The sequence below is a fragment of the Aotus nancymaae genome, unplaced genomic scaffold, assembly GCF_030222135.1.
Source record: "Aotus nancymaae isolate 86718 unplaced genomic scaffold, 86718_ANA_hifiasm-v0.15.2.pri h1tg000046l, whole genome shotgun sequence".
Classification (NCBI taxonomy): Eukaryota; Metazoa; Chordata; class Mammalia; order Primates; family Aotidae; genus Aotus; species Aotus nancymaae.
Genome location: NW_026988460.1, coordinates 28,197,259 through 28,212,897, shown reverse-complemented (window position 1 = coordinate 28,212,897; position 15,639 = coordinate 28,197,259). Strand labels below are relative to the sequence as shown.

At 52.5% G+C, this 15,639-nt stretch overlaps 1 protein-coding gene across 3 annotated transcripts in view; it reads right to left on the bottom strand.

Annotated features, from left to right (window-relative positions):
• Positions 1-224: 224 nt before the first annotated feature.
• MGLL (monoglyceride lipase) overlaps positions 225-15,639 on the bottom strand; it is a 136,745-nt gene continuing 121,330 nt past the window's right edge. For all 3 annotated transcript variants that reach the window (XM_021676106.2, XM_064362106.1, XM_012437217.3), the window contains 2 exons: positions 6,964-7,179; positions 225-3,512 (listed from right to left, as the gene is read on the bottom strand). In XM_021676106.2, the coding sequence (XP_021531781.2) occupies positions 3,387-3,512; positions 6,964-7,179 (342 nt within the window). In that variant the 3' untranslated portion in view covers positions 225-3,386. The remainder of the gene's footprint in view (positions 3,513-6,963; positions 7,180-15,639) is intronic.

Below are 15,639 nucleotides of genomic sequence, written 5' to 3'. Positions count from 1 at the left end.
GGCAGGGTCTGCAAGTGGATATGTGTGTTTAGAAATCTGCTCCAGGTGTGGATGGGAGAAGATAAACTTCACACATGCTGATCCGGGAAGCACTGCTGGAGTTGGTATCAGGTGACAGACGTGGCTCAGCCAGGGCTCAGCCTGTCTCGAAAAGGGCCTGCTGTGCCCTCTGCAAGGAAGATTGCCATCCAGGGTCCGAGGCTGCTATGACAGACAGACAGATGCCATTCCGAAAACATCAGGTTTATTAGGATTAGCTGTAGTGTACACTGATTCCTTTAGCTCTAAACGGATACATATGTGCCCCGCAGACAGTATACACGCGGGGATGTGACCGAGCCGCAGTGACATAGCAAACCCGACAGCTGGCTTGTGAAGCCATCGGATCCCAATAAGGTCTATGTTAGCAATTGGTGAGAGAAGAGAGTGAGATGGGACCTGCGTCGGCCTGGGGGTGGGGTCCGAGCAGAGCCTGTGGGTTTTCAGAGCACCTACCAGTGCTGCCTTGGTGAGCCCAGAGCCACCCGGAAGTGGAGGGAAGCTGGGTCACTGCTGCGAGGGAGGGAGGCTGACTCTCTACCCCTCACTGCTTTAAGGAACTGAGGCCAGTAGGGTTGTGGCCGCCACTGGCCGCAAGTGGCATCTTTCTCTAAAAAACTTTCCAGGCATGAAATCCATTTCTGTACGGACCAGGCTGTGTTGACAGTGGCACTTGGTCCTTGTGTCTCAGGCCTTTGGATCCCCTCCTGGCCTTTGCCCTCCTCTCACCTTCTTGAGGCCAAGCTGTACAAGACCTGGCAACCCTTCCAAACCTCGGTTCCTCCCGGTCCCTGTGCTGGTGCAACTCCAGAGCTCAGAATGTCAGCACGGAGCTGTCAATATCGAGAAGGAACTCAACTCAAGGCTTCACAGCTTTCCAAGACGGGAACCAGCTCTGGAGTGGCCATGCGTGAGATGTTAGGAATGCTCACGCGCGGGGTCCTGTGCAGGCTCCTGACCCAGCAGGGAGACATGGTGGGTGGATGTACCAGCCCCTTCCAGATGACATGAAAGAGTCTCAATTTCAGGAAAGTTTTCCTTTTAAATGTTGGTGATTCTTTAACCAGGAATGCAAATACTACTGAAGTGTCGTGTGTCTGTGAGAGCCTTCATATAAATAAAGTCATGCATCTAAAGAGTCCCTGGTCAGGCCGCATGCCTATATTTAATTTGGGGAATGGCAATGGCATCACATGTGTCTGGGGGAGGCGGCAGGGAGGCGTAGGGACTTTTGTGTGACCTGCTCTATCACAGCTCCTGGGGAGAATTACAGATCTGAGCCCAGGGCCTCTCTGGACTTTGGGAAAGGGTTCCTGCTTTTTCTGAGCTGAGAAGCAGAAACATTCCCATGGCTGCCCTGCTGCCGGGGCCGACTGAGCAGGCAGGGCTGGCTCTCTCAGCATGCATTTTACATTTTTCTCCTTCAAAGAGAAGCCAGGGAGACAAGCTGAAACTACGGAAGGCGCTCTGTGGGGACGTGGGCCGGGTCAGCACCCAGGCCCCCACCTGCCCCATGTGGAGTGAGGGCTTGGCTCCTGCCCTAGGGCACGGCGTGATCTTCAGCAGGGTGACCCGTTCCTGGCTCTGCCATGGTGTGGTCAGGGCTGCTGGAGGGAGGGTGGAGGAGCGCACTCTCTAGGGACCAAGGTTAGCCTCCAGAACAGGGCCTGGGAGAGCAGTGGCAGTTCCTGCTGTGGGAGGAAGAAGGGCAGGAACCCCCGACGCCTAGACGTCATGTTGGGGGCCCTGGTGGGAAGTGGTCCCTCTTCCATGGCCCCAGGATCCCTAGATTGCACCTTCTGCAGGGCTTCGATGGTGGCAAAACCCTGACCAGGTCATATTTGCACTGAGGGGCCTCCTGAGGTAACAGCATGTCCCATTTAGAAGGTGAAAGTACTCCCAAGCGGTGACCCCCCACTTATTGCTGGCACCAAGTGAGGCCTAAGGGCAGGACTGGGTGGTGTTGGCACCTGAGAAGGGCAGACTAGGCCCAGGGCCTCGGCTCCAAAAGGTGATGCCAGCCTTGGCCTTGGGTGAGGCCTGGCCTGGCGTGTCCTGCCGTGGCCTGGGGGCAGGGCTGGGGGTACCTCCATTCCCTGCTCTGGGTCACTGAGTGCTCTGTGTAGACCTGAGCAGGAAAGCCTGGCCTGCCCCTGTGCTGGGCCTCTCTTCTCCTGCCACCAGAGGTCGCTGTGCTGCTAGCACTGACACTCTCAGGGTAGCTCTGGGCCGTACATAGGCCCAGGCCCAGGCCCAGGGACCACATCCCCATGGGCTGCCACTGCTCCATCGTCCCAGAGAGGCAGGAAGGGCACCAGACTTTGCCCACAGGAAAGGCCCAGGCAAATCCCCTCTCTAGGGCTGCTGGCTCAGCTCCTGGAGCACAGGGCCCTCTGGCCCCACCACCATCCAACCCGTCCAATTCCATACAGTAGCATCAAGCTCTGATTCTTTTGATTGCTCAGATTCACCTTGCTCCCTCCCCCCTACCCAGCAAAATAGTCTCTGCTTTAAAATATACATTATATATTAGACATTTCATCTTCAATACAATTCTCTCATAGCATCAGGTAAAATTAGTGACTCCAGAGGAAAAGCAGCCTTTGTGAGTACAGACAGTACTCAGGGGCCAACCTGAGTCTCCCCCTGGTGGGAAGGGAAGGGCAGGGGGCAGAGAAGAGCCTCAGTTTCCTGCTCAGTTCTCTTTCTGAGCTAAGCCTCACCCCCCTCCCCTCTGCAAAGCCTGACCTCGGGCTGACAAGGAGCCCACAAAGTCATGGGTGGCTGCTCATTTTGAGGAAGTGCTGGGCATTTTCTGGGTCTCAGAGGGGCATATGAGTCTGCCCCAGGGAGCTGTCCCCTGTGGAGACAGCAGCCACCTCATCACATGGCCAGAGAAAGGCCACCAAGTGGAGGCCAGTGAGAGAGGGCGCTGGGGTGCGAGCAGGGGTGGGCAGGAGGGAGGCGCCTCCCGTTATTGCAGTCTGGTGTCCTGGGAACACCAGGAATTCCTGGAACCCTTGTGGGAGCTGGGAGAGGCAGGGCAGAGGCTTGGCTTTGTTTTAAGTGGATATTTTAGCACATTCTTTGTGAAAAATCACCTGGGACCTTTCTTTTTTTTTGCATAAAGTGTCTACCCATGAAGGTAGGTCCAGTGTCTGACAGCCTAATGTATAACAAAAATGTCTTTTTGTTATCTTTTAGTAAATTGTGCTAGGGATTTCTCCAATTTCTGGGTTTTTGTTTTGTTTTGTTTTCGTTTTTTTGCAAGCCACATCTGCGAAGCCATCTCTGCCCTTCCCCTGCCTGTGTCCCCTAGATCCTGAGCTGGGCGCGGGCCAGTGCATTCAGGGTGGGGACGAAGTTCCTGCCACGGACGTCCTTTGAGAGACCCACATGTTTATTTCATGGAAGACAGAGTTGGTGACTTCAGGAAGCTCTTTGTGGAGAACATGGTAGGCACCTTCGTAAATCTGCAGTGAGGAGAGACACGGAATCAGTGCTATACCATCAGAGGTAGGTGCGGGGAGCAGAGACCACGGGCAGCAGGCAGGGGTCTGCAGTGTTCTCCGGACCCTCTCCCTGTGCCCCAAGGACGTGGCCCTGACCTCCCATCATTAAGAGGCCAATACCTTTCTATCAGATGATGGTTCAAATGCATTACAATGTCCCAACGTGTTCCCGAACTTCCTTTCTCAAATGCAAACTTCCTTCACCCCACATCTCTCCCCATCCCTGGAGCCATTTCTGTGTCTCTGAGTCAGTCAACCTTCTCAAAAGAGGGGGTTCCACTCCTGGCCTCACATCCTGACCTCCATGGGGTCCTCAGCTCAACCCAAGCTGACTTCCATTCCCGCCAACCCATGATGGCTATCCTGGCGAAGTCTCTGGGAATTTCCATTGCTGTGGCAGGGGACGGTGTGCTCATCATTCATAAGCTGCTCACTCTTACCTTCTAGAAACACTTTCCTCTCGTGGTTCCATGGCTTTAACTTCTCCTGATTTTCTTCCAACTGGCAGTGCCTTCTCAGTCCAGGCTCACCCCACCCACTGGCCTCTGCAGGCAGCTGGACTACAGACTTGACTGTGCCCTCCTTCACTCTCCCTGGTCACCTCGCCTATCCAGTGCTTTTAAAATCCACCCTGGGCTGATGACTCTGGAATTCACATCTCCAGCCAGACTTCCCTTCCGCCTCTAGACTGCCGACCTGCCATCTCCATCCGGATTCCTGGTGGGCACCGTCAGACTTCAGTGCAACTCTAACAGGCATCTCCACGTGGACTCCGGCCATTGTTCACGTCAGTCTCTCTGCCTGGCATTTCTGGTCTCATCATAGTTGCCTCATTGAATGAACCCAGGGTTCGTTCTTCATGACAGTGATCTCACTCTCTGCCCCCCTGCCTGGCCTCCCCTGCCTTGGTTGTCACTGTCCCCCACCTCCTCTTTACCCCCACTCCGGTCTCCCCATGGCCACTGGGGGATGTTTTTAAAATGGAAATCAGAGCGCATCACTCCTTGGCTCAGAACACTCAGGTGGCTTCTCATCTAACCAAGAGAAAACGTCTAGACTTCCCAGGTGGTGGGGCTCCCCTGCCCCTCCACAAGTCCCCCTGCCTGGTGTGTCCTCACTGGCCGCTCTTCTCGTGGCTGTGTGCCTATGCCAGCCTCGGGTCCTCAATCTCGCTCTTGCGAGGTTCTTCCACTGGCTCTTCTCGCCGGCAGACTGCAGGCCTCGCTGTCCCATCCCCATCTAAAGTGTTGCTTTCCTCCCTGTCCACCTCTATCCCTGCACTGCACTCTCCTTCATCATCCTCTTCATGTATTTGTTGATTGCTCATCCCACCAGAATACAGGTTCCCAGGGGCAGGGCAGAGTCTTTGCCTGTCTTGTTCTCTGGGCCCAACACAAACTTAGGGCCCCATAAACACTTGAATTAAAGAAGTAATGAGTGGATAGCTGGGTGAATGAATAAACAATCTTAATGGACTCCTTTCGCAGGGACTTGCAAGGGTTCACATTGCTGTAAGGGTGTGGTCTAAGTGATGCTCTCACCAATGAATGCAGTATTCCACTGGCTTCTAAAATATATATTTTGCCAGGTGTGGTGGCTCATGTCTATAATCCCAGCACTTTGAGAGGTCAAGTTGGGTAGATCACCTGAGGTCAGGAGTTCAAGACCAGCCTGAACAACATGGTGAGCCCCCATCCCTATTAAAAATACAAAACTTAGCCAGGCATGGTGGTGGGCACCTGTAATCCCAGCTACTCAGGAGGCAGAGGCAGAAAAATCGCTTTAACCCAGGAAGCAAAGGTTGCAGTGAGCCAAGATTGTGCCGTTGCACTCCAGCCTGGGCAACAAGAGCAAAACTCCATCTCAAAAACAATATATATATGTTTACATATATATTTATTTATTTATTTTGGGCTGGGCATGGTAGCTCATGCCTATAATCCCAGCACTTTGGGAGGAGGCAGAAGGATCACCTGAGGTCAGGAGTAAGACCAACTTGGCCTACATGGTGAAACCCTGTCTCTACTAAAAATACAAAAATTAGCCAGGCATGATGGCAGGTGCCTGTAATCCCAGCTACTCAGGAGGCTGAGGTAGAAGAATCTCTTGAACCTGGGAGGTAGAGGTTGCAGTGAGCCTAGATCGCACCACTGCACTCCAGCCTGGGTGACAAAGTAAGAGTCTGTCTCAAATTTAAAAAGTTGTTTTTGAGATGGGATCTCACTGTGTTGCCCAGGGCGGTCTCAAACTTCGGGGCTGAAATCCCCGCTACTCAGCCTCCTGGGTAGCTGGGATTACAGACATGCACCACCACATCTGGCTCAGTGTTTTTAGACTCTCCAGTGTTAATAAGAGCCAGTTTTCCCTTTTTTTCCTTTTCTTTTTTTTCACTTCTTTCTCTTCACCTATGAGCACCTACCGGAGCTGGTACAGGTCAGCGTCTACAAAACAGTAACGATGCCAGGAACGCACTTGACAGTTTGCAAAGATATGAGCCTTTGCACAGTGAGGAGAGAAGAGTGATGGGGCTTGAGTCCAGAAATCTCAGTTCCAACCCCAGCTCTATTCTTAGTGGGTGTGTGAGCTGAAGTGAGTTACCTGGTCTCTTTATAACCTAGTGAAAAATGGCCATGGACCCAGGGCGCAGGCCCAGGGCAGCACAGTCCAGGGAGACCCAACCGCGTGGACCAGGATGTAAATATTCCCCTGGGCTTGGCCTGCCAAACCCAGCACAGAGCATCTCCAGGGATAACACTTGATGGGTACCCGGTAGGTGTTCCTCCCTCCAAGAGGCTTTTCACATCAATCAGACAAACAAAATGAGCATGTCTGGATCCCAGAACCACATTGCCCATCTTAAGAGGCCTTTTGAGTTAATCCATTGCAGTCTTGGTATCTAGTATTCCACATAACCAAGCTGCAGGTCCTGTCCTCAGGGCCCCTGGCTGGAGGGCCAGCTCTGGCAGGTCCCTTCACAGATCAGGTTCTATCAAGTCCTGCCAGCACCCGTGTGCCCTGAGCCCTCTGGTGGCCACAGCTCCCAGACTGCAGCCACTGCTGGTTCAGAGGGAGGCTTGGGCATCACATGCGACCTTGGAGCTTGGACGTGCCTCTCTCAGGAGATGTGATTTGCTCAGTGCCCAGCCGCATATTCTTTTCTTGCCTATTGTTTTGATTGTTCTTTCCTTTTCCCTTTGAGGCTCATTCATTCGAAACAATCAGCAAATGACTCATGTGTTCTCTTGAAATTCATAGGTGGCTGGGATTCCTTGTATTTATTTCCTGGCCAAGCAGGCTGGTCCCTATCCTGAGACCTGGGAGTCGGCCCTAAGGGGTCTCGGCAGATATGCCCCAAGGGCATATCTCCCGCCCCCCCAACCTTGGGGGTAAATGGGAGGTGGCAGTTGCTCACCTTGAGAGTCTTGTCCTGGCTCTTGGCTGATTCCATGAGCAGGTAGGCCCCTTTGCTGTCACACAGGCGGTCGGCAGAGCCCTGGAGCAGCAGGAAGGGCACAGTCAGCTTGGGGAGGGCACGCTCCACCCGAGAGACAGCATTCAGCAGCTGGATGCCGAAGCACACCTTCAGCCCTGCCCGGCAGATCAGGGGGTCTGAGTTATAAATGTCGACCTGGAGGAAGAAGGAGAGAGTTCCATCAGCATGGGCGGGGCTCCCTTCCATAGGCCATTCCTATTTCCCAGTAGCTTTTCCTTCTGCTCTGGGCTGTAAGGTTGATTCCATTCAGATCCGCTGGGCTAGGGCGTGGCTCTGATGGCCAGCCGCATTCATCCACAAACCTCATCTGCACCACTTGTACTGCTTCTCCTTTTGGGCTTGAGCGTTTCACATACACATGGGTGCCTGTAGAAAATTTCAAGTATCGGCTGGGCGCGGTGGCTTACACTTGTAATCCCAGCCCTTCAGGAAGCCGAGGTAGGCGGATCACTTGAGGTCAGGAGTTCGAGATCAGCCTTACCAATGTGGTGAAAGCCCATCTCTACTAAAAATATTAAAAATTAGCTGGGCATGGTGGCGGACACCTGTAATCCCAGCTGCTCAGGAGGCTAAGGCAGAAGAATCCCTTGAACCTGGGAGGCAGAGTTTGCAGTGAGCCGAGATGGAGCCACTGCACTCCAGTCTGGGTGACAGAGTGAGACGCCGTCCCCCAAAAAAAGACAGAAAATTTCTAGTATTAATTTGTATTTTTAAAAATATAAGCAGCAGCATATTGTTCACATCAATTATTTCATTAAAAAGAAGCTCTGTAGCAGTTTTATCATTTCATTTTGTTCTCTGTCTCTGCTGATATGGTGTCCACCTGGTGGAATTGGATGAGGGACAAACTGTAAACTCCAGGAACAGTTTACTGGGGTCTGTGCTGGAAAGTGAGGGCCCGTGCTAGGAGTCCCTGGAGGGGCTTCGGCCAGGCACTGATGATGGGCTTTGGAATGAGGGACGCCCAAGGGCAGGTCTGAGCTACAGTGGGCTCTGGCCTCGGTGCCCTCCAGGGCTGCACAGGGTGGTCAGAGGCTCTGACAGAGAGGCCTGGGCCCTGGCAGTGTCCAAGGCCATCTCTGCCCCTCTAAGGGATGTGGGTCCTCCCTCCTCAACCACTAGCCCATGGACCCTGCCTTTCAAGGGGCTCCTCTGTCCCCTGTCCTTGCTCTCCCTGGCCTGTCTGGGTTTCTGGCTTCACTCCTCCTGCCTCCATAGAGACAGCTCAGCCTCCACTGCCCTGATCTCTGGCATTTGCTCCACAGGATCTGGAGAGAAGTTTCTAGGAATCTTTCAGGCTCGTAGGGGCAAGAGTGAGTCCTTGATTCTTCTTCTTCTTATTATTATTATTATTTGAGATGGAGTCTTGCTCTGTCACCCAGGCTGGAGTGCAGTGGTGCAATCTTGGCTCACTGTAACCTCTGCCTCCCCAGTTCAAGGGATTCTGCTACCTCAGGCTCCCAGGTAACTGGGATTACAGGCATCCACCACCACACTAGGCTAATTTTTGTATTTTTAGTAGAGATGGGGTTTCACCATGTTGGCCAGGCTAGTCTCGAACTCCTGACCTCAGGTGATCCATCCATCTCAGCCTCCCAAAGTGCTAGGATTACAAGAGTGAGCCACCACACTTGACCTCATGATGCTTTTTCACTCATGTTTGTCATCCTTGCCAGTGGGTTTTTGGCGGGTTGGGGAGGGGTCACATGGTGAGAACTGAGTGAGGATCAGAGAGTATGTGGGGTCAAGGAAAGAATATGCTGTCAGCTGCTCCCCAAGCTACCAGGATGCCCACTTTGCTAGAACTCAGCATTTCCAAGAGCTGGGCTACACCCCCTTCTGTTACCACTACAGGGCCTCGGCCAGAATTCCAGACCATACCAAGTGGGAGAGGCTGTCCTGCAGTCATCCCTGCCATCCCTGGATTCCTTCCCATGCTGGGGACTGAGCACCAAAAACCAGACCATTTGTGAAAAGCCACACGAGACAGATTAGCCACTTCCTGCAGCTGAGCTGGCATGAATCCTGCTGGGCCAGGCCATCTGCTTGGAGGTTGTGAGGACACAGGACTGGCAAGGCAGTGCACGAGGGCCTGTGGCCAGGCCCAGCCACAGGGGGTGCTTCCCCAGGGTCAGCCAGGAGCCCTGAGGGAAGGAGGGCTGTGGGGCCTGTAAAAAAGCCTGGGGCTTAGGGTCAGTGGAGTCCCCAACAGCAGCACCATCTATCAGCTTGTGCTGGGCTGCAACGTGCAGAGTGTCATTGAGTAATAAAAATAATAATAGCTAGGTCTGAGCTCTGGCTGTCTGCCCAGCACTAAGTGTTTTTGTGTGCAATAACTCACTGGACCTCCATAACTGCACTGTATGAGGAATTGCTCTCATTCTCTCCATTACACAGAGGAGGAAACTACAGCACAGAGAGGCTTGTTAACCTGCCTGTTAGTTGCCCCATTTTTGTTCTCCCCTACAGAACCTTGATGTTTCCTGGGGTACACAACTGCTCAGAATAGAGACTACATTTCCCAGCCTCCCTTGCAGCTAAGTGTGGTCACGTGACCAACTTCTGGCCAATAGAAAGTAGCCAGGGGCTGTGTGCACACTGTGTCAAGGGTTTATTTTCCCCTTGCCCCATAGAAAGAGTCAGGGCCATGTGGACGAGGTTCATGCCTGGATGCTAGAGCAACAAGATGGGTGTCTTGATGCCAGGAAGTCACCTCTCCTTGTTAGGCTGCTGTTGTTGGGGGTCTGAGTTCCAGCAGGCTGGCCATGCCCTGGGCTGGGCCACCACCCATTCCATGCTGTCTCTAGGGCTCCTGTGGGACCTGTGGGGTAGGGACCACACTCTCGCCTCTGCTGCCAGCGATGTCTTAACGACCGCCTCCTTCCTGCAGCAGCCTTCTACTTTGCCCCATTGACCCCAAGTGTCCCGAGTACAGCAGGCCCTCGGGGACTCTGCTTCTGAGTTTAATTACACTGATGGCCCAAGCGGCTTCCTGCTCTTGGCTTTGTTTTCATGTCTTGATCACGTAGGCCCTGTTTACACAATGGCCTATTCTGGGACTGGGGCCCAGTCACCAGATGTATTGGGGAAAGGGCAGGCCCCTGATGTGAACTACAGCCCAGACTGGAGGTGAAGGGCAGAGGGAAACTGAGACCAGGAGGTGGGGGCGGGCTGTACCACCTGGAAAGACTGAGGAACAGAGGGCCCAAACCCTTCCCTCAAGCGGCAGTTCTGGCCCAATCACAGCGGCCTTGATTTTTTGACCAGCTTAAGGTCTCAATCTACCAAAAATTCTAAGAGTGTGTCTTATGCCTCCCAGGAAGGAGATAGCTAGGCCCCTTCCTCTCAAACCAAGCCGAAGCCCAGAACATCAGCTCATTCATTCAATACGAAGGATCAAAGCGTCAGTCCCCAAAGATTCCATATTGCTTGATTCCCCTGACATTTTGTTCTTCACGTGACAAAACTAGAGAAACAGAGACCAGACTCACGGCTGTCAGGGCCGAGGAGGGTGGGGAGTGGATGCAGCTGTAAAAGGGCAACTTGAGGGGTCCTTGTGAGGATGGAGCCATCTGTGACTTGACTGTGTCAAGGTCAGTATCCTGGTTGTGATATTGTCCTATTGTTTTGCAAAATGTCATTGCTGGGGGAAACTGGGTAATGGGTACTTGGAATGGTTCTGTATTATTTCTTACAACTGCTTGTGAGTTACAGTTATCCTAAATGAAAAGTTTAACTAAAAACAAGTAACAAAGGCCCAGGCTTTGGCACCATCTCTCACATCTCCACCTTCCTGTTTGGCCCACCATGGCTCCCGCCAGCTGAGACCAGGGTCTGCTGGGGACATGGCAGCTGGAAGCAGGAGACCAAGCTGGAGACCCAGGTCCAAGTGACCCCCTCCCCATGGTTCTAGGTAACTGATTTCCTGGGGAGCCCCCACTGACTGAAAGCTGAAGTCTTTTTTCCCCCCAGGGTGGTGGTTGAGAGTATGGTAAGGCTCTACCCCTTCCTGTGCCTCAGTTTCCCCATCCAGGGAATCCCCAAAGCTTCCTCTTGGGTTTTAAGTTTCACAGGCTGGCCTCCTGTTGAGCTTGACAGCCAGGAATATACCAGCTGGGGCTTCTGAATTTCCAGCACCGTCTCTCTGTGGGAAGAAACTTTGCACTAACGCCCAGTAAATACAGCTGCAATCCTCAGCTGGGAGTTTTCTTACACTTATGGTTGAGCAAAATCTAGACACAACCCTTGCAGTCAAATCTCTTGACCCATTTTTTTTAAAACCATTCCATGAGGAAATCCAGTATCACAGTTTAATTAGAATACTACGAAAAATAACAAATGCGTGGAGCCCTTGACTCTTTTACTAGGTCCTGTAGCAAGTGCTTTGCTCATACTTGCTCATTTAATTTTCACAGGAACCCTGTGACATATGAACTATTATTATTACCTTTGCACACATGAGGAGATAGGTTCAGAGAGGTTAGGTGACTCACCCAAGGTTACACAGCGAGTAAGAGGCAGAGCCAAGGTAAGAACCTAGGCACTCTACCACTGCCATCAGCATTTTTAGCCACTCATCATGCTCTGCTGCCTGTCTCGAGAGAAGGTAAAGGTCAGTGCTGGGGCAGAGAGAGCCAGGAGCTGTGAAGGTGGCAAGGGCACTAGTGCTCTCAGAAAAGGCAGGAGTGATCCCTGGTAAGGACGATGAGCTGGTGGGCCTGACAGATGGTGAAGTGAACTGGTGGGGCCCAGAGGTTACTGCCCTTCACAGCCAGCCAGAGGGCATGGGAGAGACCTTCTGGGCACAGACAGGCAGTACCCTCCCGAATGCACCCCTAATCACAGAGAAATACAACCCACAGGCTTCATCCCTGTAGGTCTGTCCACAGCTGTCTCTTCCTGCCCCTCCTTCCCTGTAATCTCCCTTTTCCTACGGAAGCCTCACCCTTCCACCTACACTTTAGAGCCCATCCTGGAATTCCCACCTTCTTCCTCGATTGTTTAGATCTCTCTTAATCCATCTGTTTCCAATACAGGGAAGCCTTCTCTGGCATAATAGAGAAAGAATGCATGACAGCTCTACCCAAGTGATCTCTGTGAAATTTACAAACCTGCAGGAATCCTACAGGAACTGGCAGGTCTTTGCAGAGATGACGTCTTCATTTCCCACCTTTGTCTTGAATAGGAGACATAATTTGTGGTGGAAAGAGCTTCTGTCTCCTATCACAAACAGCTTTTCTGCTCTTAGCCTAATTAACACTGTCTACTCCACTCTCAGGCCTCAGCTCAACCTTCACCCTGAAGGGGAGGCCTTCCGAGACCCCCACAGGCTCTGCTGTCCCAAAGCCCTTCTCCTACACAGCACTTGGCCTGGTCTGTAATCAGCGCATCTCTTCCCGCATGTCTGCCCCACTTGAGGGTCAGGGCTCTGTCTGTCCTGCCCTCTGCATGTCCCACATGATGGCTAGCACAGGGGAAGCCCTTGGTAAACGCTGGTGAAATGGATGAATAAGCAAGCCATTCCCCAATCCAGCCCAAGAAGCAGCACTTCTGGATACTGAGAGGCCAGCACAGACCTCACGCCAGCTGGGAACCGCTGGCCACTGCTGGCCAAGAGACTGTCCACAATGGTAATGAGACCTGGGACCTTCAGAGAAACTGCAGGCCCTCGTCATTTCATTCAGTGAATGGCTTTTCTGCTTGCACATGTGAAGCCCCGACAGCTCACTTTTGGGGCTGCTTGGCATTGCTTTCCTTCAGTGTATCCTAAACACAAAAAAGAATGTACTATAGCCTGGGCACAGTGGCTCATGCCTGTAATTCCAGCACTTTGGGAGGCCGAGATCACTTGAACCCAGGAGTTCAAAACCAGCCTGGGCAACATGGTAAAACCGTCTCTACAAAAAATATAAAAATTACCCAGGTGTGGTGGTGTGCATCTGTAGTCCTTGCTACTGGGGAGGCTGAGGTGGGAAGATTGCTTGGGTCCAAAAGGTAGAGGCTACAGTGAGCTGAAATCACACCACTGCACTCCAGCCTGGACAAGGGAGCAATGTTTTGTTTTGTTGTTTTGTTTTTTAAGGCAAAAACAAAACAACAAAACAAAACAATGTCAATGTCCTATGGAAGTTGGCCTGAATTTGGAACACGCTGAAGGCTGGAAACAGCTGTGCTTGGCGTGGCCCTGGTGTGCTTCCTCTCCCACATGTTCCTTCCCCAAGCCTGTGGCACCCTGGGCACTGCTGTAAGCCCCCAGAGGGCTCACGGCATTGGGTCTCGGGCACGCAGAGGCAGGTCCCGTTTCAGACTCACAGATCTGTACCTGTCTCCCTCTATGGAGAACCCTGTGGTGCTTCCCATGGGGGCTGCAGGGCAAAGCCCCGACTTCTTGATATGGCCTGTGACACCTCCGTCCCTGCCCTCCCTTAACACTCCCCACTTCCCTTGACCCCAGGGCCCTTGCACAGCATGTCCCCTCAGCCTTCAGACCTCTTCCTTGGCTGCTGGTGGAGTTTCTCCCTCCCTATCAACCCTGGGCTCAGCTGCCCTTCCTCCAGGCAACCTTCCCTGGTCCCATGTGTGTCAGCCCCGGACCCCTTTCCTCATGTGCTTGTCATTTGCACTAAGACTGGCCCCAGAGTCTCCATTTCCACCATCCCTTTCCATGCCTTTTCTCTTGTCTGCCAACAACCCTGTTCTCTCTCTTCAAGGTCCAGGTTAAGTGTTCCCTCCTGTGGACAGGTGCCCAGACACTCTTGCCAACATCTGCACTTTTCTTCCTGGGCTCCTGTATCTTTGCCAACACCTCCTTCAATGGGCCTCTCTCAGAGCTGTGATAGCAAGAATCCCACTTGCCAGGGTCCGCACTGTGCCAGGCGGCTGTGTGGACACCCTGAGGGATCTGAGGATGGGCAAGACCGAGTGTGGCTTCCAAGGTCACACTGAGGAGATGGGGCAGGGTCCAGACTCAGGTCCTTTTGGAAGCCTGTGCTCTTCCCACCAAGACCACCGCCTCTTTCCCCTCTGTCCTGCCGTGGTTGATGGTCCTGGGTGAGAGGGACAACAAGGCAACTCATGGGATATCGCAGCCTCCAGTTCCAGCCTGGCTGGAGTGGGAACCCTGAGAAAGTTTGTTGGTGTGGTGAGCTGCCTGCAGGGTGGCAGAGGGGAGGTAGGCCCTGTCTGACTCAGCAGAAAGCCTAGCCAGCTCGAGAGACCCAAGCAAGCCCTGCCTACCAGTAGGCCTCAGTCCCCACCATGACCTCACCCTGCCTTGGGCCAAACCCAGCCGGCACCCAGCTTGTGTGGTTGAAATTCCTCAACCAGACCAGGGCCATTTGGAAAGAAGATGTTGCTCCACATTCTCTTCTCCTGGAAGCTGCAGTACCATTTTGGACATAAAGAGAATGATCAAGGATCAGCCTACATTTCTGAGTTGCCACTTAAGGGCATGCAAATTAATGAGCATTCTTTCCCCCAAATTACTATTTATTATGAAGGTTTGAACTCCTGGACATCCCAGCCTCTGCTTTTTTTTTTTTTTTTTTTTTGCTGGAGTCTCGCTCTTGTCACTCAGGCTGGAGTGCAATGGTGCGATCTTGGCTCACTGCAACCTCCACCTCCCAGGTTCAAACGATCTCCTGCGTCAGCTTCCCGAGTAGCTGGGATTACAGACACCTGCCACCATGCCCAGCTAATTTTTGTATTTTTAGTAGAGACGAGGTTTCGCCATGTTGGCCAGGCTGGTCTCGAACTCCTAACTTCACGTGATCTGCCCACCTCCGCCTCCCAAAATGCTGGGATTACAGGCATGAGCAGCAGTGTCTGGCCCCAGCATCTACTTTTAAAAGAAGTGAGCTACACATGGCTCTGCAGGTGGCAGCCCCGGCAAATGGGGAAAGCTGTTTGCATGCCCCGGCCCCACCACTGCCTCTTCCTCCGGAATTCCTTTTGCAGAACTTGGGGGTCTTCACAACCAGAAGTGATGCAAAAAGTAGACCTCTCTTGGTCCTTTGGAGTGGAGGACCCTGGAGTGTGGCTCTGAACTCAGAAGTGCTCCTGAGTGACCACCAAGGGAAAGGAAAAAGCAGCCACCCCATTCTCCACCTTCTCGTAGGCCCAGGGATTTGAGGAATAATAAGAAAAACAAGAAAGAATTACCTGGGTCTTGCAGGACCACTTTAGTAACTGCTGATCACAGAACAGCAAAATCCTGCAGTCTCAAGTCTTAAAATCAAATGGTGACAACTGAGGCAACTGGAGCATGGACTAGATGGAGGACGACAAGGGGGAATGGCTGTTACTTCTCCTAAATGTGATAATGGCATGCGGTCCTTTGTGAAAGCCTCTTGTTTTGAGTTCTTCCTCTTGAGCAACCCAGACTAAAGTAGTCAGATGCATTCAGGACCACCGTGTCTGCAGTTTACTTTCACATGGTTCAGCCAAAACATGGTGTCTACTTCATGACATTGGATTTGGCAATGACTTCTTGGATATGATACCAAAAGCACAGGCAACAAAAGAAAAATAGATAAACTGGAGTACATCAGAAAGAAAAAAACCCTTATGCCTCAGAGGACATTATCAACAGAGGGA